The sequence below is a fragment of the Carassius gibelio genome, chromosome A24 (assembly GCF_023724105.1).
Source record: "Carassius gibelio isolate Cgi1373 ecotype wild population from Czech Republic chromosome A24, carGib1.2-hapl.c, whole genome shotgun sequence".
In the NCBI taxonomy this organism is placed as follows: Eukaryota; Metazoa; Chordata; class Actinopteri; order Cypriniformes; family Cyprinidae; genus Carassius; species Carassius gibelio.
This window is the reverse complement of record NC_068394.1, coordinates 3,186,174-3,214,162: the sequence shown is the minus strand read 5'-3', so window position 1 is coordinate 3,214,162 and position 27,989 is coordinate 3,186,174. Positions and strand designations below refer to the sequence as shown.

General features: G+C 36.6%; 2 protein-coding genes across 52 annotated transcripts in view; one reads left to right on the top strand and one right to left on the bottom strand.

Annotated features, from left to right (window-relative positions):
- The window catches only part of LOC127945916 (obscurin-like), a 55,040-nt gene extending 45,906 nt beyond the window's left edge, over nucleotides 1-9,134 (top strand). For all 50 annotated transcript variants that reach the window (XM_052542091.1, XM_052542090.1, XM_052542078.1 and 47 more), the window contains 16 exons: nucleotides 1,007-1,149; nucleotides 1,458-1,658; nucleotides 1,772-1,848; nucleotides 1,937-2,107; nucleotides 2,266-2,425; nucleotides 2,565-2,681; nucleotides 2,847-3,011; nucleotides 3,158-3,316; nucleotides 3,486-3,663; nucleotides 4,243-4,356; nucleotides 4,438-4,605; nucleotides 4,801-4,903; nucleotides 5,105-5,234; nucleotides 5,318-5,420; nucleotides 6,159-6,201; nucleotides 6,663-9,134. In XM_052542091.1, the coding sequence (XP_052398051.1) occupies nucleotides 1,007-1,149; nucleotides 1,458-1,658; nucleotides 1,772-1,848; nucleotides 1,937-2,107; nucleotides 2,266-2,425; nucleotides 2,565-2,681; nucleotides 2,847-3,011; nucleotides 3,158-3,316; nucleotides 3,486-3,663; nucleotides 4,243-4,356; nucleotides 4,438-4,605; nucleotides 4,801-4,903; nucleotides 5,105-5,234; nucleotides 5,318-5,420; nucleotides 6,159-6,201; nucleotides 6,663-7,725 (3,095 nt within the window). In that variant the 3' untranslated portion in view covers nucleotides 7,726-9,134. The remainder of the gene's footprint in view (nucleotides 1-1,006; nucleotides 1,150-1,457; nucleotides 1,659-1,771; nucleotides 1,849-1,936; nucleotides 2,108-2,265; nucleotides 2,426-2,564; nucleotides 2,682-2,846; nucleotides 3,012-3,157; nucleotides 3,317-3,485; nucleotides 3,664-4,242; nucleotides 4,357-4,437; nucleotides 4,606-4,800; nucleotides 4,904-5,104; nucleotides 5,235-5,317; nucleotides 5,421-6,158; nucleotides 6,202-6,662) is intronic.
- A 39-nt stretch (nucleotides 9,135-9,173) lies between these two features.
- The window catches only part of LOC127945935 (guanine nucleotide-binding protein G(olf) subunit alpha), a 23,787-nt gene continuing 4,971 nt past the window's right edge, over nucleotides 9,174-27,989 (bottom strand). Inside the window, exons 1-12 of one of the 2 annotated variants that reach the window (XM_052542136.1) lie at nucleotides 26,070-26,776; nucleotides 25,823-25,895; nucleotides 24,948-25,002; nucleotides 24,729-24,848; nucleotides 21,975-22,072; nucleotides 13,420-13,474; nucleotides 13,241-13,314; nucleotides 13,068-13,126; nucleotides 12,561-12,681; nucleotides 12,324-12,454; nucleotides 12,022-12,089; nucleotides 9,174-10,979 (exon numbers count right to left, since the gene is read on the bottom strand). In XM_052542136.1, coding sequence (XP_052398096.1) covers nucleotides 10,833-10,979; nucleotides 12,022-12,089; nucleotides 12,324-12,454; nucleotides 12,561-12,681; nucleotides 13,068-13,126; nucleotides 13,241-13,314; nucleotides 13,420-13,474; nucleotides 21,975-22,072; nucleotides 24,729-24,848; nucleotides 24,948-25,002; nucleotides 25,823-25,895; nucleotides 26,070-26,208 — 1,140 coding nt within the window. In that variant the 5' untranslated portion in view covers nucleotides 26,209-26,776 and the 3' untranslated portion in view covers nucleotides 9,174-10,832. Of the gene's footprint in view, nucleotides 10,980-12,021; nucleotides 12,090-12,323; nucleotides 12,455-12,560; nucleotides 12,682-13,067; nucleotides 13,127-13,240; nucleotides 13,315-13,419; nucleotides 13,475-21,974; nucleotides 22,073-24,728; nucleotides 24,849-24,947; nucleotides 25,003-25,822; nucleotides 25,896-26,069; nucleotides 26,777-27,989 lie in introns of those variants that run through there. The other variant, XM_052542135.1, reaches the window with a different exon arrangement.

Below are 27,989 nucleotides of genomic sequence, written 5' to 3'. Positions count from 1 at the left end.
GCTGAATCACGCATGCGCAGTTATCACAGCTCATCGGTTCTCGAATCGGACGCGTCCGACAGAAACGGTTCTCGGTTCAGTGTATGAATAAATGTCGAAATAATTATTATTTATTATTGTTCTGTGTAGTTTGAAGAGAAACATTTTTGGATCTTTATCCCGAATATATATATTTTTCAATCAGGAAGAGGCTGGGGGGTCAAATGGGGGGTCAAGGCATTTTTTGGCAGGGTCTTGAGACCCCCCAAGACCCCCCCTGGTGCCGCCGGTGAACGGGAGTAGACGATTCGCATCGACTAGCATATGTCGAATATGTATATTTATAAAGAAATACATTCTATATATATATATATATATATACATATATATATATATATATATATATATATATATATATATATATATATATATATATATATATATATATATATACATACATATATATATATATATATACATATATATATATATATATATATATATATATATATATATATATATACATACATATATATATATATATATACATATATATATATATATATATATATATATACATATATATATATATACATATATATATATACATATATATATATATACATATATATATATATATATATATATACATATATATATATATATATATATATATATATATATATATCACACAAAAGTACATGTTAAAGATGTGTACAGTGTTCTTTTTTTTTTTTTTTTTTTTTTACTCTGAAATGTTTGCTTACAATATAAAATGTGGGGTACCTTGCGATTTCTATTTATTATTCAAATTTCATGTCCAGATTTATATTTTCAGACTGCATTCAAAATATGTGTCTGCTGGTTTTTTCATGATCATAATCTGAGCAAATGTGTTGTAGTTCAATGCAAATGTGACACTGAAACCCATCCTGTGTCAAACATTATACTTAAACATGTTGTGACCATAATTGTTCGACACAATATCTCTTTCTTCCTCTATCCTTTTGTCTCTGTCTGCATCTAGCTTCATTGCGTGTCCCAGGAGCTGATGATGACGATGATGAATCAAAAACCCCATCCCCATCTCCACATCATGGCCGATCACGCCCTCCATCTCTGATCGCAGACTCTTCATCTGAGTCTGATGAAGGAGATGCCAGGGGAGAGGTATTACAAATAACACACTCTCAGTGTCATCAACAAACGAATTGTATTATTATTATTATAACTAACGTAACTGTGTCAGATCTGTTGCTATTCTGTTCACATAAGAATTTGAAAGCATTACCATTTATTAAAAAAGAGGAAGTAAAAATGGATGTGTAATGTTGGTATCATAATTCTGTAGTTCATGTTATGTTTTATATGAGTTAAGTATCTGGTTAATATTCAGTTCACAGAATATTTGAAAGCAGAGCGTGAACATGACAAGTCACATTTTCCAAATGCTCTGTTATCTCAATGCATCTGTGCAGATGTTTGAAATCTACGTGGTGACCGCTGACTACAACCCCATGGGGGTCAGTAAAGATGCCATCGCTCTGAAGGAGGGCCAGTATGTGGAGGTTCTGGACTCTGCCCATCCACTTAAATGGCTGGTCCGCACCAAGCCCACAAAATCCCACCCATCTCGCCAGGGATGGGTCTCGCCTGCATACCTCGACAAAAGACTGAAGGTCAGATTAAGTTGATTCAAAATGATAACTAGTCACCTAGTGGTGAAATATTGATTTTAAAATTTGACATTAGGGTTAAAGCGCATACTAATGATGAAATGGTTGTGTTGTAGCTGTCTGCAGACATAGCAGACCTCCCAGAGACCTCCAGAGAAGAAGTCTCAGAGACGGAGTACAAGAAGAAACTCTGGTAAATTTGGACACATTAACTACAGTTCAGGGTGCAGTTTATATCATATCCACTTTAGTAATTCTACCCCGGCTTCATATGTATCTAGTCAACTTGTCCAAGAGCTGATCAACACAGAAACTGAGTTTCTGAAGCAGATGGAGTTCTTCACTTCACACCATCTGAAGCATGTGGAGGAGCAGAGCACACCACCTGAAATCACCAGCCAGAAGGAAACCATCTTCCGTAATATCAATGATTTGAAATCCTTCCACAGCAGGTACAGAGTTCAGACAGTCAAATATGATGGTTAAGTCTATAGCATCTATTATTTTTATTTTTAAGGAATATGTAAAGAATTGTTTTCATTTATATGCTAGTCTTGGCATACAGATGTGAAAACAGGGAGATGCGTAATGAAAGGTGCCTGTTTTCCAGCTCTCTGCTACCTGGCCTGCAAGATTGTGACACAGATGATGACATTGCCATGCATTTCCTGAGAAACTCTGAAGGGTTTGAGAAATATCTGCAGTACTTCATTGGACAACTGCAAGCTGAGTCAGCCATCAGTGAGAAAGAAGTGCACCAGTATTTCAAGGTGGGTTTAAAAAGTATTGACAGCGTAGTGATGGATTTCTGGGGCATAAAAATTGTGACTTTTAATCTTTGTGATTTTTTTTTCTTTGTCTGTAAAAATAGTGATGCATGATTTATGTATTTTTATGTATTTTCATTAGGATTATACAGCCTCAGAGTTGGCAAATGTTGACCCCTCAGAAGGTCCAGTGCTAAGCATCAATGCTTACCTTCAGAGACCACCAGAGAGAATTCAGAAGTACAGGGCTTTACTGAAGGTAAAAAAAATACTTGAATACCACAATACTAATTCTGGCAATCTCCACTTTCAAAATGCTAATTATTTATATATAGAAATCGTGTTATGCATTATGTGATATAACTCTTCACTAATATTTGATAGTGACCAACACATTTCCATATTTCCCGTGATCTTACTGTAGGAATTGATCCGGAATAAAGCGAGGAACGGTCAGAACTGCTGTTTGTTGGAGCAAGCCTATGCCATGGTGTCGTCCCTCTCCCAGCGCTCAGAAAACACACACCATGTATCTCTCATAGAGAGCTACCCCGCCAATCTGGAGGCGCTGGGAGAACCTATAAGACAGGTACAGTCCCTAAACTCAAATGTCGCCATTTAAGGTACTGGATAATTGCTTTGTGATTAAGTGTTCTTACATGTTTCACCTACTTGTAGTAAATGTAAAAACTTTTCAAATCAAAGTGTAAAATGAAGTTCTGGATTCTTCTACAGGGGCCTTTTATTGTTTGGGAAGGAGCTCCTGGAATTCGAACATCTTCCAGAGGTCACCACCGCCACGTCTTCCTCTTCAAAAACCATGTGGTCATCTGCAAACAGAAGAGAGACACTAATACAGACACTCAGGCATATGTGTTCAAGAATATGATGAAGGTTGGAGCTTTGCAGAAGCTTTTAAAATACAGAAATTAAATGATGCACATATTTAACACAGTGTTTTTACTGTCCAAATATGTTGACATGGATCACTGGTTCTGCCGCATAATTTCACTTATAGTTATTGTTTATAAAAATATAATGCATGTTTATTTTTTGTCTTTAGCTCACAAACATTGATGTGAACGAGACCGTTGAGGGTGACGAGAGAGTGTTTGAGATCTGGCATGAGCGCGAGGACTCTGTGAGAAAATACACATTGCAGGCACGGACTGTTATCATCAAGAACTCCTGGCTCCGTGACCTCCGTGACCTCCAGCTGCGCTACAGCATGCCAGCCTGGAGTAAGTCGCCAACATTGATATACACATTGCTCACAACTCGGAAGTTAGCCTGCTTCCTGCCACAAAAACCCCAAAAGATTTTGTCATTGGCTTTTTGGATTATTAGCTACAGAAAATAAGCTTAAGTGAAAGTTTTTGATTCGTACATGCTTTGATAATCTTTTTAACATTTTGAAGCCTAATAAAGTCGGCAAATGTAAAAAAAAACTACAGTTATGCTAACATCACACCAACAACACTAAGCTTCTAACAACTCTTTAAACTTTATTTAAAATCTGCATGTTGAAAAGTTTGAGTTCGAATCGATTGCAATAATTATAAACACGATGAAGCTGTAAAAGCGGACTGCGGAGTAGATGAGTTTACCGGTTCAGTTTGACGTTTTATGTTGTAGAATAAAACACCAGACCTTATTTCAGGTGTTTATCCAAAAACAGATTTTTGTTTATGCATTTTGGCATTCAAAAATATATCATCCCTGCAAGTGGCAAAAAGAGAAAACACCTATCTGTCCTATTATCTTATACTACAATAAAAAACACGCCCTAGTCCTAATATTTATCATATTTGTTATTACAGGCTCTCCAGATTTTGACTCAGTTTTGACAGACTACACAGCGGAGCTCGGACAGACAGTAAAGCTCGCCTGCAAGGTGACTGGTGCCCCCAAACCACAGGTCACCTGGTACAAAGGTAAAGAACCAAATCTTGGGTGTTTCCGCCCTTTATGACTTCTTATAAGTTAAGTAATTCATCCATCTGATTCACAAACAGACGGACATGCCGTGGAAGCAGATCCTCATCACATCATCATTGAGGACCCAGACGGCTCTTGCACACTCATTTTGGACAACATGACGGCAGACGACTCGGGACAATACATGTGCTTTGCCACCAGCTCTGCGGGCAACGCCAGCACACTAGGCAAAATCACTGTGCAGGGTGAGTGATGGACATGAGCAAATTCATGTTTCCAACCTAGTAAAGCTGGTTTCACTACATTGTGAATTATTTCATTTAATAAGAACTAATTTAAACATTTTAATATAATTCAATTTCTTAAAGTTTACATAGTTAGAATAGACTGATGTTTGATACTTTTAATACTGTTAAATTTAAGTTTTATTCCTTTTGCAGTACCTCCACGTTTTGTGAATAAGATCCGGAACGCCACACTTTATCCAGGAGAAGATGCTCAGTTCACCTGCACCATCCAGAGCGCACCAAGTCCCAAGATAAGGTAGTTACTTCATTTACGTTATTTCCATGTTTAAATATTGAGTCAAAATGACCCAGAATATCTGATTGATTCATATAATAATATTCAAATCAAGTCGTTCCATAAATAACGTCCAAAAACCCAACACCGCTTTCTTGTGTTATCGGTTTCACTGACAAAATGACTCGAGTTAGTATTAAACTATGCCATTTCCCTGGACAGATGGTTTAAGGATGGTAAACTGCTGACAGACCAGGAGAAGTTTCAGACATACAGTGAAGCGTGCAGTGGGGTGTTGGTTCTAGTTATCAAGAACCCTGGAGAACGAGATCTTGGACACTATGAGTGTGAGGTATGGGGATTCTTTATTTAGTCCTTTCAGTTATTACTTTACTTCAACCCTGAGGAAATAAGCCTTATATTATTGATTTGCAGCTGTCGAACCGTCTGGGCAGTGCCAGGTGTGCCACGCAGCTGATCACTCCTGCTGTGGCAATGGCGCGAGAACGTAGAGCAAATCAGGCCATCAGTATAGAAGGTAAAAGAGACATACATATGACACCCAGTTAAAAAACATCCCCGTCTGTTATGACTTTACTTCTTGAAAACTCAAAACAGATAAAAAAAAAATTAAAAAAAATTTGGTTTTAACAAAGGGTCTACAAAACACTATGAGAGTTGGTTATAGAAATTATCAGGTGCAGAAAATAAGTATATATTTTTTTTTGATATATACATTCACTTATACAGGTCCTTCTCAAAAAATTAGCATATTGGATAAAAGTTCATTATTTTCCATAATGTAATGATAAAAATTAAACTTTCATGTATTTTAGATTCATTGCACACCAAATGAAATATTTCAGGTCTTTTATTGTTTTAATACTGATGATTTTGGCATACAGCTCATGAAAACCCAAAATTCCCTATCTATCTAATATTTTTTGAGATAGGAATTTTGGGTTTTCATGAGCTGTATGCCAAAATCATCAGTATTAAAACAATAAAAGACCTGAAATATTTCAGTTGGTGTGCAATGAATCTAAAATATATGAAAGTTTAATTTTTATCATTACATTATGGAAAATAATGAACTTTTATCCAATATGCTAATTTTTTGAGAAGGACCTGTATAAGAATTTAGAACTTAGATTTAATTTTATTTCAGCATCATGTTTGTACCTCAAGTGATCAATTCATTTGATAACTGAAAATAAATTGTATGTTTTTAAAAGATGATTTACAATTTTATTGTTATTTTTTTTTCCCCAACTAGTAACAGAACAAGAGACAAAAATGCCGAAGAAAACCATAATTATGTAAGTCTCGTACACACACACACAGAAGCACAAATTAAATACACTACTGTTCAAAAGTTAATAAATAATTTTATTCAATAAGGACACATTATATTGATCAAAAGTGTCAGTAAGTCACACATTGTTACACAATATTTTAATAAAATGCTGTTGTTTTGAAATGTTCTATTCATCACAGAATCCTAAAAATAATGATGAAATACTTAAGCAAATCAGCATAGAAGAATGATTTCTAAAGGATAATGTGACACTGAAGACTGGAATAATTTTTACTTTTATTATACGAATACAATAAATATTAAAATAAATTAACACTAATGTTTCTCAGTATTATTGTTTTTACTGTATTTTTGACCAAATAAATGCAGCCTTGGTGAACACAAAAGTCTTCTTTCAGAAACACTATAAAAATCTTACCATCCTGAAGCTGATGTGCTTTTAATGGGCTTTTCCTCTTCTAGTGAGGAGACGATCACCACAGTGATGAAGAACACCCGTACGAAACGACACCCATCCCCGCGTCCATCGCCCAGGGGAGCTCACTGCTCCGAGACGTCCACACCCGAACCGCCCAGACAGAGACGAACCCTGGCCAGGAAGACTGTACCGACGCTGTACGTTCCAGAGCAGGAGGGTGCCACGGCCAGGAACCCAAGATGGGTTGAAGTTGAGGAGACAATCGAGTATAAAGTGAACAAATCACCCAAGCTTCCAAGAAGAAGAGGCGTCTCCCCCAGCAAGTTCTCACCACCTGGCAATCCAAACACTAATAACTCCAACAACAAGTTACTAGAAGAGGCAATGGGTGCCGCAATGGCTCTGCAAGCTTCTTCTGATACACATGAAGAGGAAACTGCACAGAATGTGTTCGAAGTACCTTCAGGGATCGTAAATATGACAACATTCGAAATGAGTGACCCGTGTGTCTCTGATGAAGAAACTATTATCGCGGAGCCTGAAGACGACGAACTTGCTGCTCGAGATTGCAAAATGCTGACTGACGGGAATCGAGTTCTTACTCTTGAAGATCTTGAGGACTACGTCCCTCAGGCAGGTGAAACGTTCAGCAGCGGTACAGACCATCACATCTCCGTCGAGAAGCCAAGTGAGATCTCGGTGTTGCAGAGAGAAATTAACGAGTCTGTTATTGGCAAACCCATTGTGCTGAACGTGGTACGTCCGGTGCCACCGGCAAAACCTCGCAAGGGATTATTTGGCTCCTTCAAGGAACAGATTTCCAGCATGTTTAGTCCAGGTTTATCGGCGGGTGTCAGCTCGCAGGCAAGGCGAGAGAAGATTATACCTATTCATGTGACGGGAGAACCTTCATCCAACTATTCACGCCATACCAGTAGCTTTGCAAAGCTTGAAGTCCAGTCGATGTACTGCTCCGTGCTCCAGAGAGAAAAGGAGGGAGGTCTGCAGAGCTTCAAAACACAGGTTTCCACACAAACCCGCAACTACACACCCACCGGACAGGTCACTCTTCAGATCAGCAAGAAGCAGCCATTTGAAAATCAGTAATCGGGATGAAACCACTCAGGATAGATTCCCCGATGCTCGTTTCCAGCATGCAAAATCAGGACATACAACTAGGCCTAGTCTTAAATGGGAACACTTCTGTAAAATCTTGCAATCTGGGAGTGTAATTCAATCGTAAAGCTTCTGCTAACAGCAGATCATTCCATGTTGAGGCAAATGATTCACAAACTCCTTTATATCCCGCAGTACCTAATGAAGACTTTCTAATTACTTGAGTTCCTGTGAGCTTATGTGTAGCTGTGCCAAGTCTGACACAACATGAATCCTAGTCCTGGAGAACCATCCTCCTTCAGAGTTTATCTTCAACCAGCTCCAACACAGTTTTCTTGAAGTTCCTAGTAAGTCTGAAGACCTTAATTAGCTGGTTCTGATGTGTTTAAATAGTGTTGTATGTAAACTCTGTAGGACAGTGGCCCTTCGGGAACAGGTTTGGATGCATTTGGTCTATTTATTCCCTTGGTCTAAAGCAGAGGTTCTCCTCTCTGGCCCTCGAGGTCCACTTTTAGCTCCAACCTTGATCACAATTTTCTTTAACTTTCTAGTAATCCTGAAGACCTTGATTAGCTTGTTCAGGTGTGTTTGATTAGGGTTGGATCTTCTGAGAATCTCTGTCCTAAGAAATAAGAGGGTGTTTGTGTGTCAAGAAATCCAAATTATGACTCAAAAAATATGATTTTATCTGAATGTAATTTATATGCTGTTTGGAATTAATGTACCTCAGCAATACATATATTTAACTGTTTTTCAAGTTGATTGCATGTGCTGTTCTTTGGTGTAATGCACTGTGGGTCGTTGAATTTGAGGTCTAAGTTGAGGTATCTGAAATCTTGAATATGTCATCCTGCACTGAAGACTAGAAGTGTGAAGAAGTGTTGCAATGTGAATGTATAGGGATTTGTAGACTGACAAAGCAATAGTTGTGGGAGATTTTAAGACTTAAGAACCATAACACAAAATCTATTTAATGACTTTAGAAGATTTATTTTAAAAAGTATTTCTTGTGCAACATGACTTTAAGCACATAGTATTTACAGATTTAAAAAGTTTTGCGATTTACTGGAGTAATACTAATATATATATGTGTTTGAACTTTAAATACAAATACAAATTTTGTGTCAACCAAAATTTGCATGTGTAACATAATTTGTATTGTTTTGGTGGATCACATGGTTTGAAATGTTTTGGTAAAAGCAAAATAAATTAGGACTGCCAAGGGTGTTCAGCAGATAAAAGAAAACTTGAATAAATATAAATAAAAAAAAGTTCTGCTTTACAAAATAAGAGTATATTTGGATGCGTGTATTATAAATCAAACTTCTGTCCAATTATAAACTGATATCACATAACATTGACAAGTAAAGAAATGATAATAAAAAACAACTTTCAGTCTGTATGGTGTATGGCGAAAATCGTTGGACACGTACAGTTGCTTTCAATATTGCACTCTCATTTATTCATTTCACTCTAGACATGCTTACCTATGTGTGTAAGTACACATCTTCACTGTATACATACGAATGTATGTATACACCAACACACACATAATTAAACATGTAGAATTGTACATATATATTTATATAGACCTATAAATTTACATGTACGCACATTTATAAAAGAGTGCACACAATGCACTCTTGCACACACACTCTCACACACGCGCGCGCACACACACAACACAAATGTCATGCGTCTGTGGCTCAATGTTTGTCTCCTGTACGTGAACACGCACGTACTCACAGACACAAACGTGAATATCTTTCTCAGACATACTTCATATCCAAAAGAGTCTCTGAAAACAACACCAGGTTGTGATTTTGGACACTTCAACTTTCTTTTTCTCTCTTTCTGTTTTTAAAGCTGAGAATTGAAATTAAATGGAAAACGAAAACAAGAAGAAAGGCATGGTGCTGTTTCGTCTGATCATAACCGCAGGTAAGGGGGTCGATTTGCATAATGTATACAGGTTAAGATTTTTCTTTCCTATATTTTTTTTTTATATAAAGAACTTTTTCTCTTTTTCTATAAACAAAGCAGAAAAACAAACAAATAACTGAAAAAAGAAACTAAACTCTACAGAGTAGGTCCCCATCCACAGTCCCTTCTGCTGACGGGGGTGACATCAAGCTGTACAGCGCAGTCAAAAACAAATGTATCAGCTTCATTTACAGGTACAGCCATAATCAAGGCACAAAGATCTACAAGTAGATTTTTTTACTCTCTTTCAATAAAGTTGTATAAAATAATATAACATTTTATAGTCTGTACAGGAAAGCAAAAAAAAAAAAATTCACCCTTGCACAGTCTGTACAAGTTAAAAAATGGGGCGTTTCTTTTCGCAGATGTTTCGCCATCATGTTCCCAAAACCAAACCGAGTCTTCAGCAATGTTCCTGTAGCCCCTCCTCCTCCTCCTCACCTCTTCACAGAGCCCCTCCTCCTCATTTCAAAGGCTCCGCCTCTTTCACGTAAAAAGGGCGTGGTCACTCCCACCATCCTCTGATCTGTCCACAGCCTTAATTGGGACAGAAATTCATGATGTGATGCTACATTGTGTGTCCATCTTTGTAAAGAAAAACGTCAGTCAAAACCTGATGGAAAAGTGCATTAATTCACTTCGCTTTCCCAGTGTTCGACAACCCCCGGCCCGCCTCCCCATCCCCGCTCCTGTCCACAGGCGATCTTCAGTGTTCGGAAAAAAAAAAGAGCAGCAGAGAGCCCTGTAGGCCAGAAGATCAAGGTTCGAGGTGTGAGACTAGGATTCCTGGAGGTCACAAGGTGATGTGATCTTCATAATCTGGCAGGCGCCAGCACGTATACATATATACAAGATGAAATCATTTTTTTATTTGAATAAAAAATAAGGAGGTAGCCAGAGGCTTCATGGAATGGCAAAAATAAAGGCAATCCAAATAAAAACGAGTGGGGGGGAGGGGAACCCAGCGAGCCTCTTCGTCCCCGAATCATGAGTTAAAATAAAACATCTAAAAACCGAAGGGTGGTGCGCCAAACGTCAGTAGTATTCGTCTGCGGTTTTGGCCTCGTGAGGGCAGGGGGAGTTTGGAGACACGTTCATAAAGAGTCAAAGTGAGATCACAAGAGTTCGTACTGCCGCAGGTGCATTCTCTGGATGATGTCTCTGCAGTCGTTGAAGACCCGGCGGATGTTTTCCGTGTCCACTGCACATGTGAAATGGGGGTAACAGTAGTGACGGCCGTCTCCGCTTTCTGTACTGATCCTCTGGGAAAAGAATTCAGAAGGGATTTCAAATGATTACAACCATTTTTTGATGATTAATCACATACTTTTTGTAGGTAAAATTCATTTAAGAAACAAATATATATCTTCTTTTTCCAGATTCTTTTTTAAGGCTAAACAAGGTTTAAATGACAGTGTCTATGCAGCCAATATTCTGCCATCTTCAAAGTCTGAATTGAGTGTAGAGGGTTTTTTTTAAAGGTACATGAAATAACGCCACAGCAAACATTCTTTATCAGTTTTGGCTGATTTTACTTAAAACAAAACATATACAGTGACTAGAGTTAAAATTGTGATTGATAAATCCTAAATAATATTGAACAATTTAACTCTGATGTTTTAACACACACACACACAGATATATATGTATATATGTGTGTTTTCCTGGACCTTTGAACATAGTAGTTCCCTTGCTGTCTATGCAGGGTCAGAAAGCTCTCGGATTTCATCAAAAATATCTTAATTTGTGTTCTGAAGATGAACGAAGGTCTTACGGGTTTGGAACGACATGAAGGTGATTAATTAAAGACTATATGGCATTATTTCCCTGTCAAATGTCAAGAGCGCATTATTGTAGCGTGAAAGTACATTAATATAATGTGCGAGCGCAAATCTCTCTACTCGAGCGAGATTCGCGCTCCTCACATTATATTCCACGAGCGAGGAGAGAGATTCGTGCTCGCGCATTATATTAATGTACTTTCGTGCTACAATAATGCGCTCTAGATATTTGACAGGGAAATAACGCCATAAGACTATCCCTTTAATGCTGAAAAATGAGCACATGGTAAATATGAATTGTTTAGAGAGGCACAGTATGGCGCTAAATATTGGTTTACTTATTTAAAGTAAATATTGGTCAAAAATGTTGACAAAATCAATTATTGGTCAATAGCTAGTCTACAAATTACCACTCAACAGGGTTTTCCTCCATCATCTTATAAGAAAGAAGGAAAAATCAAAACTAAATGAAGCGACCTAAACCCTGTGTTTAATCTGTGTGTTTCAAAAAGACAATACTTACCAAAAACTCGTCCCGAATGAAATACTTGGCTCTTGTCACTTTGGGGTCTTCACCGGTTTCAGGAGTTACTGAAAGAGAGCACAAGCTCGACAGATTAACATACACTGACCTGCACATGAATCCAGTTCACAAAACTACATGATCTTGGTTTTGACCAATCTGAATCTCCGGTTCAACTCAATAACTCACACAGATACACTGCACAAGTCATCTTTTCATCAACTAACTACTAAAACTTTAGGACTACACTATTTGAGTACTACTGGGACTTTATTGGTGTGTGTCTGGGTGAAAAGCCTAACCTTTATCAGGCAAGGTGTATGAAGCATATTCAGGGAAATAATCTTCAATTTTGGATTTCCCAGCTAATACTTTCTCTGCCAGCATGTCTTGTTTGTTTAGAAACAATATGACAGAAATCGTCCGCAACCATCTGTGAAAAGAAGAAATAAAGACCCGACAGAGACAGGGATCAGTAAAGCTTGTGCTTACACTCAAAAACAAGTAATATGCTAGGAAGAAGAAAATAAAGGCATTACCTGTTGTTCCAGATACTGCGAAAAAGAGCAAGTGCTTCCCGTAGCCTGTTTGTGTTGTTGTCTTCCCTTAAGACCATGTTATAGCTGCTGCTCGCTACCACAAAGATGATCGCTGTGACGTCTGCAAATCAGCACCACATTGGTGGAATCAGTGTGTCTTCTTATTTTCTGATATGTTACTTAAAATCAATTATTTATCCTAATGTTGTTTCTTTCTTCTTCACAAACGAAGATATTCTGAAGAATGTTTGTAGCCAAACAGTTGACGGTAACCTCTGACTTCCACAGTATGGAAAAAAATACAATTGAAGTCTATGGCTACCGGTAACTGTTGAGTTACTCACATTCTTCGAAATATCTTCTTTTGTGTTCAGCAGAAGAAACTCATACAGGTTTGGAATGACATGAGGCTGAGTAAATGATAACACTAATTTATCACTTTTAAGTAGGAGATGAGATTGTTAAAGGTCACACATCAAAACGTGTTTAACATTCAACTCAATTTACCATTAAAACACTGAATCCATTTTTTCCTTTCGTCTCTCTGACCTCCCACATCAAACATACTGAAAGAGAAGAACAGAGACATGAGGCTGTAGAAGGATGTGAAATGTGTCCCTCTAGTGGACATGTGAAGACATTACAAACAGAAACACAACTGCAGTAAATACAGGACTCACTGAAAGTTGACTTTGTCAACTTGAAATCGTGTCTCAAAAATCCCTGATGTTAACACTCTGCAGCGAAGCAAGTCCTGAAAGAAGAATGATTGAGTGAAAGTGTGTAAGAGGAAAACAGTTTATGAAAATAAACGTCTCAACGCATGCAGTCTCTCATCTAGAGAAAGCTGAAACAGTACCTGGTCTGTTGGAGTATAGTCGCTTTGTCTCACTGCATCAATCCGGTCAAGAAAGCTGTGAAGACAAAAATGAAGAAGAGCATGAAGAAAAAGCAAATATATATAAAATGTCATTATACAATTTACTTTTTCTTTTTTTAGAAACCTTTCACATTTCACAATTATTTTAAATATCTTATTTATATTTACTGACCACTTTGATCAATTGAATGCATCCTTACTGCATTTCTTTCACACACACACAAAAAAAAACACACACACAAAAAAATAATAAAATAAATAAATAAAATCTTCTTGACCCCGAACACAACATACAAACACCAAGAATCTTAAACTAAATAGCACCTTCAAATCTGCTTCATTGTCTCTCAAATGTGACTTTTACTTTCATCATATCAGACTTTTTTATTAAAAATGGCAACAACTATCAATAAACAGCCACCGCTCTTATTCCAACAATGCTCTTTTGAAGGTCTAGATACCTGTTGCTGTATCAGATATATTCACAGAACCTGAAAGAACCCCTGAAAGCATCCCTACAGCAAGTATGTTAGATAACAAGCCCATGTCTTTCTCTTACTTCCCTGCAGAAAGGCAGAATATGAGCCCAACACTCTGTGACAATCATGTGATATTAGTGCTATCAGCACTAACAGAGACTAATATAGACTCATCCCACAAGCTTGTGACAATCTGTAACGACATTTACCCCCAAAAAAAGATTAAATAATAAAGGGAAACTAGGTTTAGGTGGAGATCTCTTGCTTTTAATTGATATGTGATATCGAAGCATTTCTTTCAGATGTGAAGTATAACATAGTATGATTATGAATTAATGATCAGGACATTACTTTCTAACACATTGAAGTCAAGTCATAATATATATGAAAGAATACTTTTATTCATCAAGGATGCATTAAACTGACCAAAAGTGACAGTAAAGACATTTATAATGTTACAAAAGATTTAGATTTCAAAGAAATGCTGTTGTTCTGAACTTTCCGTTCATCAAAGAATCGTGGAAATGTATCACGGCATAACTGTTTTCAGCATTAATAATAAAATTTTTTTTTTTTTTTTTTTACGTTTTAATTTAGCAGCAAATCAGCACATTAAAATGATTTCTGAAGATCACGTGACACTGAAGACTGGAGGAATGATGCTGAAAATACAGCTTTGCATCACTGGAATAAATCAAATGTTAAAATTGATTAAACAAGAGTAAATAAACAATAAATAATAATTTAAAATAGTATTATTTTAAAATATTTTATATTATTTTAAATTTCAATAATATTTCACAATATCACTTTTTAAATCTTCGGTGGACATAAGAGACTTAATTTAAAAATATATTTAAAATAAATCAATATATTACATTCTTGACATTAAATAATACATTCTAATTATTGATTTCAAATGAACCTGATTATATTATCTTTAAAAAAATCTTGGGTGAATGTTTTCTATACTTTATTTTTTTTATGTGGTGAGGAGCGATGAGTCCAGGTTCTAATCTGACCTTACAGAACATTGTATATTTTATATCACGAGCAGAGACCCATTTCTTCACATTTTGTTTTGTGGTTTCATTAGAACAGACAGCGATGCATGGAGTAAAAAACAACTGACTGGGAACAAGAACACTGTCTGCGAACTCACTGTCTTCATTTGAACATCGTTGTATTTAAAAACTGATAACAACCAGTCAGCAAAACATTACAAAGCACAAAATCCAGCACTCGATCTCACTCATAATAAACACACTGAATGACAACAACTCCTGCTTGTCAGCTGCAGATGCTTAGGGCTGTGTATGGCCAAGAATCTGGCGATACGATATGTATCACGATACATGGGTTGCAATACGATATATTCCGATACACTGCGATACTGTAAGCAAGGCGCTATATTGGGATATTTCTTATTTTAGGAATAGTATATATTGTAAGGAAAGCTGTCATTAAAAATGCCACCATATGCTAATCTTAACATTAATAAATACATTAAAATTGTTTAACCAGAACTCAGTGGGATCTGCATTTGTAATAATCAGTCCCTGTAACATTCAATGTTATTAAAGTACTTTTTGTGCATTATCAGTAAAGGGGGTTAAACTAAAGTGCTTGCAGGATCCTTTAATAAAATAAAACAATACAAAAACAATAAAAGCATAATCTGAAAAACCAAGCCTTGTGCATTATATAATATAATACAGTTGGTTTAATAGCTTTATCTCAAACGGTGTCAGAACTCTGTGCAATAACAGGGATGTTTTTCTGAACATTTTACTATTGGTTTTATATTATTATGTCATGTAGTTAAATTGTTTAATTAATTTAAATGGTTAATTGTTCATTTTTTTTTTTCCTAGAAATTAAGCCTTATGCAACGTAAAGGGCATAGATTTACAACTATCTGAGTTAGTTTGGGCTCAAAACATAACAGCCACAAAGAGTTTAATTGGCCAAAAACAAGACAAATAATGAATGTCAAACATCAAACTAAACAAAAACCGCGACGCAACCACTCCATAAAACGCCCCTAAAATGAGAGAAACTGCAGCCTCGGCGGCGCCAGTGCAACAGTGGACGTTATCACAAAATGACGGCACACTTCAGCTTTGTAAAAAAAATCTTTCACCCTCCATTACTAGCAGCGAACAACTTTAACGCTAACATTAGTGGCGTGCTCTAATAGTAATACTAGTATTTCCTGTCACTCAGGATTTGTACAGAGATGAAGACTGTCTTCCAGTGGTCGGGAAATAAACTTGAAACTAAACAATTGCCATGATTTTTTCTTTTTTTTATAGCGATATTACGTTTTTGAGAATCAATACAGTATCGCCAAACAAAATACCGCGATACGTGTATCGATATTTTCTTACACCCCTAGGCCTTCTTCTGTATCAAACACATCTTTGGCATGAGCCGATTCATAAAGCATTCATACAACTGATGCATCTCTATATACTATACCTACATTTAACTGAGCATGTTAATGCATTTCCAATGTTGCCCTCTAGATGTCTCGGCTGTATTAAACCTCCCTAACGAACTACAATACAGTGATCTCTCTGAGAATCAACCAAAACTACCTTTCTCTCAATGTGAGCAGAGCACACAAAAACACTGGCTATACATCTCAGGAGTATATAAATAGCTTTTTACCAGCATCGGGCGGCTGAGGAGGTGTTTGTGTGACAGGCTGTCTATCTGCCATCAAGGATACGTACAGTATTGACAAGATGTGTGCAGCAAGCCCCCACCTCCGTCTTGTGCCGTTTTGCACATATTAAATGTTGTACATATAGGATCAGTGTTGACACAAAGGTTGAAGAAGAACAATCCAAACAAATTCCACTGGTTGATTTAGACAGAACAAAAACGGCACGGCAACTAAAACATTCCATGACTAAGAACTAATCAAGATACATTGAACTTCATCACAGTAAAGCTAAACTGAAACCCTTTTTATTTGTTTAAACAAAAGTATAAAATTTGTTATATATTATATAGTAATTTTATATAGCATACATGTGACCCTGGACCACAAAACCAGTCATAATAACATTTACATTGATGTATGGTTTATAAGCATCAGACAATATTTGGTTGAGATACAACTATTTGAAAATCTGGAATCTGAGGGTGCAAAAAAAAAAAACTCAATATAGAGAAAATTGCCTTTGATGTTGTCCAAATGAATTCTTAGCAATGCATATTACTAATCATAAATAAGGTTTTGGATACATTTACAGTAGAAATTATCTTCATGGAACATGATCTTTACTTAAAATCCTAATGATTTTTGGCATTAAAGAAAAATCGATAAATTTTGACCCCTACAAGACTGGATTTGTGCTCCAGAGTCCAGGGTCACATATATTGTAAAAGTTTTTACACAATAATACACTGGCTTAACCAATCAGATTTCAGAAATTATCATCAATTATCCAATTTACAATAGTTCTTTTAATTTGTGTGTGTTTATTTACATGTTTTTATTTCATCTCCCTTGGTTGCTCTTGTGCTGAAAATAACATCTCTCACGCTGTTAATCCGATTTATCATCCTGGTTTTTCCGAGTCTGGAGAATGTTCAGTACCACAGATGAGATATAAGATAAGATAAGATAATCATGCCCAGATTGTACTCAGTGGGTGCTTTGTTCGCTGTTTAGGAACACGAGTTAGATTCTAGACCAGAAAGCAGGGAAGTTGTCCCTGGAGTCATTCCAAAACCAGTAAATCCAGTTCACACACGGAACAATATGGGAATGTTTGAACACGTTTCACATGCTCTATTGAGTGCAATGTTGAAAATGTTAACAGAGGACAGAGTCTGACAAGAATGGAAAAACTTTTGAATTTTGTCTAAGACATTTTCAATTTTCTAGTCTGCATTAGGTTTGGACTTGTAAATCTTAAAAAAAAATCTTAATGTTTGCTTTAACTTTAATGCAACTCATTCTGCATACACCCACACACTCTGCATTTTTGAGTCTGAGCTGTGAAAATCCCTGCATCTGGGTCTGCAGGCATGAAATGAAACTAAAAAAATCTAATTTGACAGTACTGATCACAGGGTCTCGCTTAGGCCCAGGATCAGGTTTCAGTTTAATGCTCATGCATGCATACGTACATATATCAGAGTATTGCTTTTCACTTGTTGCAAAGATTTAATTGCACTTTAAATGGAAAGCCCAAACTATAAATGAAAGGCATAAATTCCTGTAGGTGCTAGCAATGCATGATCATGAAAATGCACGACCTAAAAAATAAAAAGCAAAGTTTTGCATGTGTCAAATGCATACATGCAAATTAAAATATAATTTAAGAATGCAAATGATAATTAGTTTTATATTCTTTTTAGTGTTAATTAATGTTGTCCTTAGTTTGAATTAATTGAAAATGAGTCACATAATTTCATTGTTTTTCAGCAAAAAACGTTTAAAAAAATATTATCACAAAATAAAAATGTTGCTTGAATAATTATTCTGTAAATTAGACCCTGGGGGGGGGGGGGGTGTAAAAAAAAATATTCCTTTAAAAAAAAGAGAGTTGCTAAAATAATCAGTGAGACAAGAGGGGGAAAAAATACATATTAATAATAATAATAATAAACCTTATTGTAAACCTTAACCTCAATACAGAATTATGCATAGAAATAATTTTCGAACATAAATTGCTAGTAAATTACATAAATAATTACAAAGAATAAACAAGCAACACTCAATTAAATGTGAAATTCTAAGATGAAAGGCCTAAGTACAAGGTATTTCTTGTAAAACATACTTCAATAAGTTATACTTAAAGTTATTTCTTTGTTTTATTTACAACTTTGAAAAATACTTTACATTGAAGTTACATACTCGCCACAAGACATCTGTCTGTTGTAAATCATATTAAAAAGCTGTATTTAATATGATGCCATGATGGTTTAATAATCACTTTTGGTTTTCGGAGGTTTGAGCGGTTGTGCGGTGCTATTTTTAGCGAAATGCTGGCAAACTCACAAAACAGAAACCCGAAATGCTAAAAATGTAATTCATAATCTGTTGCTATTTTTATCAACTGCACGTGTGCGTGTTTGTTTGTGTATCTATGTAAGAAAAAAGAAGAGCGAGAGGAAGGAAGAGAGAGCGAGAGCGAGCGCACCACTGTATATCTGTGAATGTTTTTTCACTTCAAGCTCTTGTGAGTTCTGATATGTATAACCACACACACACAGGCCCTTTCTGCGCCTCACCTTCTCTTTCTGACCTTCCTTTGTTTACGCGCATTGCCGGGATACTCCCTTTGATTCGGCAGCGCGCGCACACACACGTGACGCCCTCCACCAGTGAGTGCGCTGCAGTCTGTGCTATTAATAGCTCCTGCTTGCCCCGGCTGTGCTGTTCCTTTACATAAGCGCTGGCGGAGGGAGGAGGGGGACAGACAGCCCAACCACAACCTCCATACAGCCGGGCCTGCAGAACCAGCGCCACACACAACTGGGATCTCTCTCTCTCTCTCTCTCTCTCTCTCTCGGTCTCTCACTCGGACTGCTGTTTTCACTGTTTCTGTAGAAGTGTCCTCTATCACAACAGCACGGTCTCGGGCTCACCGACCCACTTCCGTACAAACACGTAATTGTGTGACATTAATATGTAATCCGTTTTCTTTGAGGCCCATAACAGGCATTGAATAGGTAACAGAAACGAGCCCAGACAGATCACGCAATCGTGTAATGATCTCACAGGTCAAAGGGCAGTCGCTCGATCAAACCCTCACATCACATACTGCACAGAAGTAGAGTATTGAAGGTATTATAAATAGCTACAGTATAAAAGTTTTATGACACTTATGAAGCGTTACTTCCTGGTTGAGTTACGAAATGTAATTTACAAACAATAAAAAATCCTTTGTAAAAGAATTTTGACAATTATACATATCTGTGTGTGTGTGTGTGTGTGTGTATATATATATATATATTTTTTTTTAGTCTCAGTAGTGAATCATTTAATAATATTTTTTTAACCAAATGTACTGTATATCAATTATGAGGCATGTTTTCATAAAATAAAACAAATAAACAGTTTCCCATCTTTTTTATGTTATGTTTTGATGCCTGATTTCGCTGTTTAAATGCAACTGTATGCAATAATAATAAAAATTTTAAATTTATTCGAACATTTATTACAATACTAATATTTGTGTCTTAAGTTTTTTTTTTTTTCAACAGTTGAACTAATACTTATTTTGCTGGAAAAGGACAGGAAGCAATTAAAGCTTCTCTTTTGTTGATAAGAGCTTATAAATAGTGAAGAGGCATGTGTTGTGTTCCCCAGTGCACATTAAAGCAACTTAAACTCAGAGCAGATGTAAAGATGGAGTACGTGGAACACTATTTCCAGCAAATCATCTCTGAGATTCTTAAGTATCATAACCTTTAACCCTTTTAAGTCATATTGCAATTTTGGTTTCAAATTCCAGTTAATTGTGCAGCCGTAGCACAAAATCTTGTGTGGGAGATCGAACACCACTAACTATAACTTTCAAAAAAATAAAGAACCTGAATGCAAGTAGATTTATCTTAAAACTTTCTCAAATACCATCCACTCCTGGATCACAGCAAACACATTTGAGCAGACACGGATTTGAAATTGTATAACAGAGGAGTTCTCAGTATTGTAAAAGTCTTCCACAAAGAACAAGCCTGTATTGAGAGCAGCCGGGTGTCTGTATGATCCTCGGAGTATCTCCGGGCCGTTTCTGACTGAGAGACAACAGTCGCCATTATTTGTCAGGCACTGCACTAGCTGGTGATGCTATCTGTGTCTTACCAAGCGGCTGACCAACTCCCATGACCTGACCATCCTCCTCCTGCTTTCATACCTGACACATGGCCACTGTTACACAGGAGAAACGCCAGCACTGGCCTAAAAAAGCCACCAGTGGACGACAACTGACTGTTTGTGTACCTACAATCTCCAGATGCAAAGAACCTTCTATATATATTTAACCTGTTTTTAGTGGGTTGCCTGAATGTCTTAAGGAAGCGCTGAATAAACCGGCTGGTTTCCAGTTCATCTGAGCCTGATCAGACACGTTCCTTCAAAGGATGTGCAAAACTACATATTTCCAAAACAGACTAGTTGTTTAGTTGCCTGAACTGGTTTCAGGTTTACCTGACCCTGATTTACAGATGCATCTAACATCTAAAGCACAGTGACTTCAAACCAAGTTCTTTTTAAAAACTAGTTTGCCTTACTAATCAACTAGACGGTTGATGGGTAACTAATCCAAATCAGTGCCACAATAAGCACCTGTTCAAAAATTTGAGGTTAGTATGTTTTTAGTACATCTTTTATTCAACAAGGATGCATTAAATGAATAAAAACTGACAGTGATGTTACAAAAGATTTATATTTCAAAGAAATGCTGTTCTTTTGGCATTTGAAAATAATAAACGTTTCTTGAACGGCAGATTTGAATGAATTCTGAAGGATCATGTGACACTGGAGTAATGATGCAGAAAATACAGCTGTGCATCACAGGAATAAATTACTCTTAAAATATATTAAAACAGAGACTAGTTATTTTTCATAGTAATAATATTGCACAAGTATCGCTGCTTTTACTCTTTTTTTGATCAAAGAATGCAGCCTTGATGAGCACAAGAGACTTATGTAAAAAAACATTAAAAATATACATGCCCATGCAGGTCCAGCTGTGTTCACTGAACATAGATTCACACTATAACAGCTGCACAGTTAAGCTATTCTGTTGGAAACATCAGTAAACTCAAATGACTGACCACCATACAAATAAACAGAACCACTAAACAGTGCAAACAATTATGCAACCTATTTTAATAACTATCAGCAGGGGAATACAATACGCTTTTGTTTAATTCTTAAATCCATTTTTTTTTGGTAGCTGCAACTCAAGCAAGAAGCAACTCTTAAAAAACCTGATACAATTCGAATAATGGCAGTTCACAAAACCAAACCAAAAGTCGCCATCATGACACAGATACCAGGTAAAGTCCAATCAAGCTTATACTTACTAATGCGCACAGTCGATTAGTTGATATTCGTTGGAGCGCTCATAACATGCCTTAACGCCTTCATCATCCCAGAGCTTCTTCGCATGATCGAAAAACTCCTGTGGAGAATACAAACATCTTTAAAACAACAATTTCTCACAAATGTAGAGCACTTGCATGCCAAAGTGACTGAATTTTAATAGCACTAGCAATCATTTTTAGAACTATTGCCTCTTTTCTTCATTTAAAATATATTTCTTGAACTGATACCACTAGATAATTGCAGCTACATTCAGAAAATGTGTTTTGGTTAAAAGCCTTTAGGCTGTTCTTGAAACAGACTGACGAATCACACCGGCCCGTCGCTGCTCCGAGCACATCTCATCATGCAAGTCTTTTTTTCCACTTGTTTGCAACTTTACATAATTTACTGAAATATACCTTTTTATTAGCTTTATTAACATTTACAGTCAATGACTTCTCAAGAGTTAAAGCCAAATATCATTTAAAAAATGCAATCTATTTCCTGAACTGCTATTTTAGAAAAAAAGGTACAAAGCTGTCACTTTTACGGATGAGCTTGTTTCTTCAGAAATGTAGCATTACATCACTTGATCATCAATGAATCCTCTGTGGCGTCAGAATGGGTGCCGTCAGAATGCGAGTCCAAACAGCTGATAAAAACATCACAGATAATCCACAATCAATCCACATCGCTCCAGTCCATCAGTTTGGACTCTCATTCTGACGGCACCCATTCACTGCAGAGGATCCAATGGTCAGCAAGTGATGTAATGCTATATGACAAAGAAACAACATCATCTACATCCTGGATGGCCTGAGAGGAGAATACATTTTAAATACAAATTGTTATTGTTGGGTGAAATATTCCTTTAAGATCAACCAATAATACATGTCAGCAATCATTATTGCATCTATCACCTGTTGAACCTAAGAGTAAACCACAAATTACTCACTAAATAAGGAGTGAACGTTCTGGATTTTCCAGTATTTACAATCCAACCGTACCAACATTCTCAAATTGATGAATTCATGTGTGAGAAAAGATCTGCCATTAATTAATTAAAGAGAAATCCAGGAGCTGAAAGAAGATCTGTGGTCTAAAACTGTCTAATTACAGATCTCCATTTCAGCGGAAACCACACCGTCTGAAAATAGTCTGAAAACACAGAGCCAACATTTGTGCAACCAAAAGTCAAGACATCTGCCATATCACTGTCCAAATTTTCCAAAAAAACCTTAAATGTGCTAGAATACCACAACAAAATAATAATAACATAACTGACCCCGCTGCACACGGTTTAATGCCAACCAAACAAAATGTAAGCACAGTAGAAACAAACAGAATCAGCACGACGGAGAACTTCTACAGTTTAGAATTAGTGTCAGTTTCAGTTTGATTCCGCCAGATCGGATGGAATTCTACTTATTCCACTGAAAATTCCCCTGGACAACCCAATTCCAAAGTTTTCACTTGATACTCTGAAACAAGCAAAGCTGAGAAAAGGACAGTGACAATTTATCCATGACTTCAGTGTCTTCTAGTGACTGGCACAAATATCAGTTTCAGTGAGCCTATGTCAACCTGGGGATAAAACACACAGCTACTTTAAGAAACACAAAATGTCTAAATTACAAGTTTCATTCACTTTAAAATGCAACTACATGTGACCCTGGACCACAAAACCAGTCATAAATTGAGATTCATAAATCACCTGACAGATGAATAAATAATCTTTCCATTGATGTATGGTTTATTAAGATCAGACAATATTTGGCAGAGATACAACTTTTTGAAAAATGCAAAAAAAAATCACCTTTAAAGTTGTCTAAATTAATTCTTAGCAATGCATATTACTAATCAAAAATTTTGTTGTTACACATTTACGGTAGGAAATGTACAAAATACCTTCGTGGAACATGATCTTTACTTAATATCCTAATGATTTTTGGTGTAAAAGAAACCAGGTCACATATTTGTATCTTTGTCCTGAATTACACTCAGTCAACTGACAACTAAAGCAATTGATACAAATTAATTTAATGTGAAAACCTTCTCTGTCCGTGGATTAGTCAAGGTCTCCTGGATTAGTCAATCTGGAGATTAAATACTACACAAACCCAAAATATCCCACAAAAACCTATAATTTAACATAACCTAATGTGCTGGCAAACCACAGATGCAACAACAATATATGAAAAAGTACAAACAGAACATAAGCTATCATATACCAACATGCTAAACATATTACAATAAGCAAAATGTAAAAAAATACAGTATTTAACTACTTTTTTATATAATTACAATATTTTAACTATTGTCAAAAATGTATAAATATACACTAAACACTAAAAATGAAAACACATCTACATAATAATCAAGCATGTCTGTAATGTATTTTATATTTTAGGTGTTTGCTAGAAATGCTAGAACTCCATAGAAGACTAATTTTTATTCTCACTGTAAAAAAATTGTAAAATCTACCACCCATTAAACTGCAGTCAAACAACAACAAAGCAGTCAGTATCTGCATTCCCACAAAGTAACTTTCATCAGTAACATACTCAAACTTTCAGTTAGTAGCAGGTACTTCTCCTCAAGTACATGATTTCAAAAGATCCTGCAACAATTGGTATTTTCAGAAATCAAAAGACTCATATAAAAACTTCTCGGTAAGCGGTTCAAAAACGCTTACACAGATTCAAATGTCATTCAAAGCATCTTGGGTAAATTCTGAAAACGAGGTTCCTTACCTGTGTGTAATCAAAGTCAGAGAGCGGCGCTATGCTTTTGATATAGTCGATCCTAAACTGGTCCTCTGGATTGGCGAGCGGGACGGGTGGTATTAAAGTGCTCATTGCAGACACTATGGTCTAGAAATAAAAACCAAAGAGTTATGAGCCATGAGACCGAGATTAGATCTAGAAAACAACTTGTAGAAACTAAATCAGGAATGAGAGCGGCTCACTCACCACGATGGCGTCCTTCACGTTTTTGCGAATGTCTTGAATTTTCTGTTTCTTTTCCCTGTATGTGAAAACATTTAAAACTGATTAAAAGACAGAAAAATATTTTATAAAATAAATAAACTGCAAGACAGAATTTCAAATTTCCTACTACTGGTATGTATATCATTTTTGCCATTAGGCCTATTTAATCACCCTCATGTCATTACAAATTTTTTTCTTCTTCTGTGGAACACAAAATGAGATATTTCAGAGAATCTTCACTCAGCTCTCTTCCACACAGTGACAGCTCAAAACGACCACAACTGTCAAGCTCTCAAAATGACACAAACTATATAATTTGCGAACCATATTCCAAGCCTTGCCAAAGCCAAAACTTGACGTGTCATGAAACCGAGAATGAAATTTGAGAGCTAGAGTGAACGGAAAGGCCTTAAGTAACTAACGATTTGAATGTCAGCCTCTTCCTGGCACAAACCTATCATATGACTTCAGAAGACTTGAAAAATGTAATGCACGAGTCATATGAACTACTTTTACGGTGCTCTCTTATCAACATAAAAGCAGTTTTGAGCTAGACACAGTTGCACAGAATATCTAGATATGTTATATCAGGATGCAAAAACTTTGAGAGGCCTGCTGAACATTCAGTCTGTGACTCTGTGATCTTACGCACTTCTCACTCATGCTTTACTTGCGTACAGAATCTGTATGAGCACATAACGGTGATGTTGCAGTGAAGCACTAGCTGATAGCATGTAGTGCTACATCACAATCTGCTTCAGCATGTATGAGGGTTTCCTTCGCCATGCCGAGGCTGAAGACAGGGCCCAGCCCTCACATGCACATATGTGACATCAGTACAGTAAACAGATACTCACTCCGCATTAAACCCGTTGACGTGAAGAATTCTCATCTGCTTCACGATAGTGCTTTTCCCCGATTCCCCAGCACCTAGGAAGCAAACACAGCCGTGTGAATACATGCAAAGTCTCCCAGATAGTACTTCAGATAGCATGGTGTGTGTTCTTCATATGTACAATCCGACATGCCAGACTGAGCTGTCAAACACGGTGCGTTTGAAAACAACCTCGTATGTCGGAAATAACGCCTCGAGTCTCCTCTTACCCAACAACAACAGTCGATGTGTGGCTTTATAAGCCTGTCGCTCTTTTTGCAACTGTTTCTCTATTTTCTTGTTGGCCTCTCGCTGTGTTTTCTCGTCGATGCGCTGGTCTTCGGTTTTACTGCCCCCCAAACACCCCATCTTACTCCCTCGAAGCCAATCTGCGCGCTGATCTTATGAACGATCAATCCAATTCCGATTCCAAAGAGAGAAAATTATCCACAATAGACAGGGGGAAAGGGTTTTGTTTCTCCTCCCTGCTACAACGTCTCAAGCAGCCCGGGCGTCATTCAGGCGATGGGATTGATGAAACCGATCACATTTCGGTCAGTAAGGTGGGATAAGAACTTGCGTCTGGATCTGGGGGTCTCTGTGAGCCCCTGCCAGGCGCTCTTCCCTTCTCTTCTGTTCTCTCGCCCTCTCTGTATTTTTCTGTGTGATATTCTCTGCCTGTATCTCTGCTGTAGTCTGTAACTCAGCACTGCCTCTGTCGGTCACACCTGGTAATGGCCGTTAAGAACCAGGAAAACTGTTACAAAGTAGCGCTGACGGACGAGATCGAACGTTTCGACGTAACAACTTGAGGAAAAGAATGTTACACTGTAAAGTGTAGCGAATGTGACATTGTAGCAGCTGAATGACTAGGTCTCAAAGTCTGTCAGGTTTATACTGAGGGGAAAAAAACATCTTAAACCGGTCTAAGCTGGTTTTGCAGGTCTTAAATGGTTTAAGGTCTCTCAGCCTGACAAACTGAAAGTTGTCCCTCTAAATCCAGCCGACCTGACTACTGACTGGGAGCTTTGTTCTGTTATTATACCGACTATTTTAGCACACTATTTAGCATACTAAAGTTCTCCTATTTTATACTTAAGAACACATGACTTTCACTTCTCATAAAACGTCTATAAATAGCTTTTAAATTTATGTAAACTGACGGGTGTTTTGTTAAACCTTTAAAGGGATAGTTCACCCAAAAATGAAATTCTGTCATTATTCACTCAACCTCATTTTGTTCAAAACATGTATGAGTTGCTTTCTTATGTTGAACATAAAATAAGACATTTTGAAGATTGCTGGTAATCAAACAGTTGGTGGTTCCCATTGACTTCCATAATATTTATTTTCCTACTATGGGAACTGTTTGATTAACAGCAATCTTCAAAATATCTTCTTTACGTTCAACATAAGAAAGCAATTCATACAGGTTTGGAACGAAATGAGGGTGAGTAAAGAATGACAGAATTTTCATTTTTGGGTGAACTGTCCCTTTAATAACTTTGGTAAACCATGAAATATGCACCATCCTTGCATATACATTTTAACATGGTTTCAAATTATGAAGAAAAATGTAAAAGCATTTTTCCAAGCACATCAACTCTTGCATTGAGATACTGTATGCAAGGTCAAAATATATAAGAAAATGTCTCCTAGTGGCTCAAATGGGTATGACAGTATAGAAAAATCATTTGTGGTTTAAGTATTTTAAATGACGTTAATATTTAGAAATGTAGTGTTGTTGTAAATTAATATAACAATATATTTATGCAAATGTGCAAAATTATATAAATGTAGGCAAAAAAAAAAAAAAACTTTAGGCCCTTTAGGTTAGGAAATTGACTAAATAAGATGACAATATTTAAACATTGCAGAATCATCATGTAAAGTATTGTTCATACAGAACCCACTCTGTAGAAATTCTATAATATCATATCTCATAATAATTTATGTGTGATAGTTGTGCTCACCTTTTTTTTTCATTAAACCAATTTTAATCAAACTCCTCTCACAATCTAGAAGTATTGCAAAACTATACCAATTTGTTTCACTAAACTAAAATAGATGGAAGAGTTTTTGGCAAAAGTGTTGATGCACGTATTTAATCCAACACAAAATCTACATGTATGTTTCTGGCCTAAAGCTCA